General features: G+C 59.9%; 1 protein-coding gene across 1 annotated transcript in view; it reads right to left on the bottom strand.

Annotated features, from left to right (window-relative positions):
• The window catches only part of ESRRA (estrogen related receptor alpha), a 6,373-nt gene extending 4,884 nt beyond the window's left edge, over positions 1–1,489 (bottom strand). The window contains exon 1 of the mRNA XM_021709236.1: positions 1,068–1,489. Coding sequence (XP_021564911.1) covers positions 1,068–1,474 — 407 coding nt within the window. The 5' untranslated portion in view covers positions 1,475–1,489. The remainder of the gene's footprint in view (positions 1–1,067) is intronic.
• Between the last annotated feature and the right edge of the window lie 450 nt (positions 1,490–1,939).

The following is a 1,939-nucleotide window of genomic DNA, read 5'->3' as shown; positions in this document are numbered from 1 at the left end:
TCACCTCAGCCTCCCAAAGGCGCGGGATTACAGGCTGAGCCACCGAGCCCGGCTGGTTCTGCCATTTTCTACCTGTGAGACTTGAACGACGTTTCAAAAATCTCCCTGCGCCTCAGTTGTGATGACACTGCTGGAACCTTATAGGGTCACTGTGGAGGGGCTAACAGGCCCTAAAAGGACACAGGACCTGGTGCAAAGTAAGCACTCAAGAATTTTTTTTTAATTGTACATGTTAACAGCCTCAAAGTAACCAATGGCTACATAAAAACAGAACGAACGAGCCCATCCCAAGTAATGCTTGTATCAACATCTTGCTTTCCTGAGAAAAAAACATCAGTGACTTTGAAGAGCATGGACACCTACAGTCTTTTATTTATTTATTTTTAAAGAGTCAGGGTCTCACTCTGTCGCCCGGCTGGAGCGCCACAGTGGCACAATCACGGCTCACCACAGTCTTGACCTCCTGGGCTCAGACGATTCTCCCACCTCAGCCTTCAGAGTAACTGGGACTACAGGCATGCGCCACCATGCTCAGCTAGTTTTTTCATTCTTTTGTACAGATGAGGTCTTGCTATGTTGCCCAGTCTGGTCTTAAACTCCTGGGCTCAGGCATTCCTCCCACCTCGGCCTCCCAAAGTGCTGGGATTACAGGCGTGAGCCGCCATGCCCAGCTAGGACGCCTATAGACTTTATAAGGTTGGGTGCTAGAGTATGATGCAGTGCCTCTCAGAGAGCCATGCAGACCCGTGTCCTGCTGCTTGGGGGAAACGAAGAAAAAGGGGACACGTTCTAGGCTGGGGAGATGTCAGCAGCTACCAGAAGCAAGAACAAAGTTCAGGAGTGGGACAAGCTGCCTCGGAATGTTTGGACCCGCGGCGGAGGGCACTGAGCCTGCCTACCCAGAAGCCTAGCAGGCATCCTGGTCCCCTCCCAGCCTGGGCCGATCTCTGGACACAGGCTAGTGGTTTTATTTAGCTTTAAGGGAAAAGGTGTGTCTGGGAGGTAGAAGGGCCTGGAAACACCAGACTGCCAGCCTTGAGCAGCATCGCGGCAGTCTGGGGCCTCACTGCCGCCTGGCAGTGCGCCCGGTGGGTGGCGCGGGCCCAGAGGGCACAGGGCAGGGGGCGGAGGAGTGGACTGGGGGCTCACCCTGGATGGTCCTCTTGAAGAAGGCTTTGCAGGCCTCGCAGGACGCCACACCGTAGTGGTAGCCAGAGGCCACGTCCCCACAGACCAGGCAGAGGCGTTTGGGCAGGGAGCTGAGTACCAGCTTGCCACCCCCCTGCTCGCCAGGCCCAGCCCCCTCCCCGTCTTCCTCCTCCTTGTGGCCGGAGAGGCAGCGGGTGGGGGCTGGAGCGGGAGCCAGGGCCACGGGCGGCTCGGCCTCCGTCTCCGAGGAGCCCTTGGGGCTGTCGGGGCTGGCTGGCTCCGCCTTGATGTACAGAGGCTCGATGCCGACCACCTGGCTGGACATGGCGCTGGTCACCTGCAGGGAGAGAACCGTCGTCAGTGAACAGGGAGGCATAGGGGGAGGAGGAAGGGTGGGGGAAGGGGAGACACCCTGCCACCCGGGTTGCCCAACCCCGACCTGGGCCAGGCTTCCAGGCTCAGCAAGGGGGAGGGGGGAGCAGAGTCCAAGGAAGGCCTGCCCATGGAGAGGGCTCCCCAGCTGTCGCCATGGGAACACCGTCTCCGAAGCCCTCGGGTCAGTAACTGACAGCAGATTTCCCGGTGGAGAAGCCGGAGGACTTGGAGAGCCCCTTCCCCGCCCAGGCCCGGGAGCAGGGCGCCCTCGGCCCCACCTGAAATCTCGCCTCCCCATTTTCCCCAGACGCGGCGGGGACCCCAGGGATGCCCCCCAGCCGGGTCCTTTCCACTCAAGACAGCCCACAGAGGCACGCGGGCCCAAGAGCACGCTTTGGCCGCACACTCCCCTCCC

The sequence above is a fragment of the Carlito syrichta genome, unplaced genomic scaffold, assembly GCF_000164805.1.
Source record: "Carlito syrichta isolate Samal-C Ts95f unplaced genomic scaffold, Tarsius_syrichta-2.0.1 Scaffold169381, whole genome shotgun sequence".
NCBI lineage: Eukaryota > Metazoa > Chordata > Mammalia > Primates > Tarsiidae > Carlito > Carlito syrichta.
This window is presented reverse-complemented; position numbering and strand designations above follow the sequence as displayed.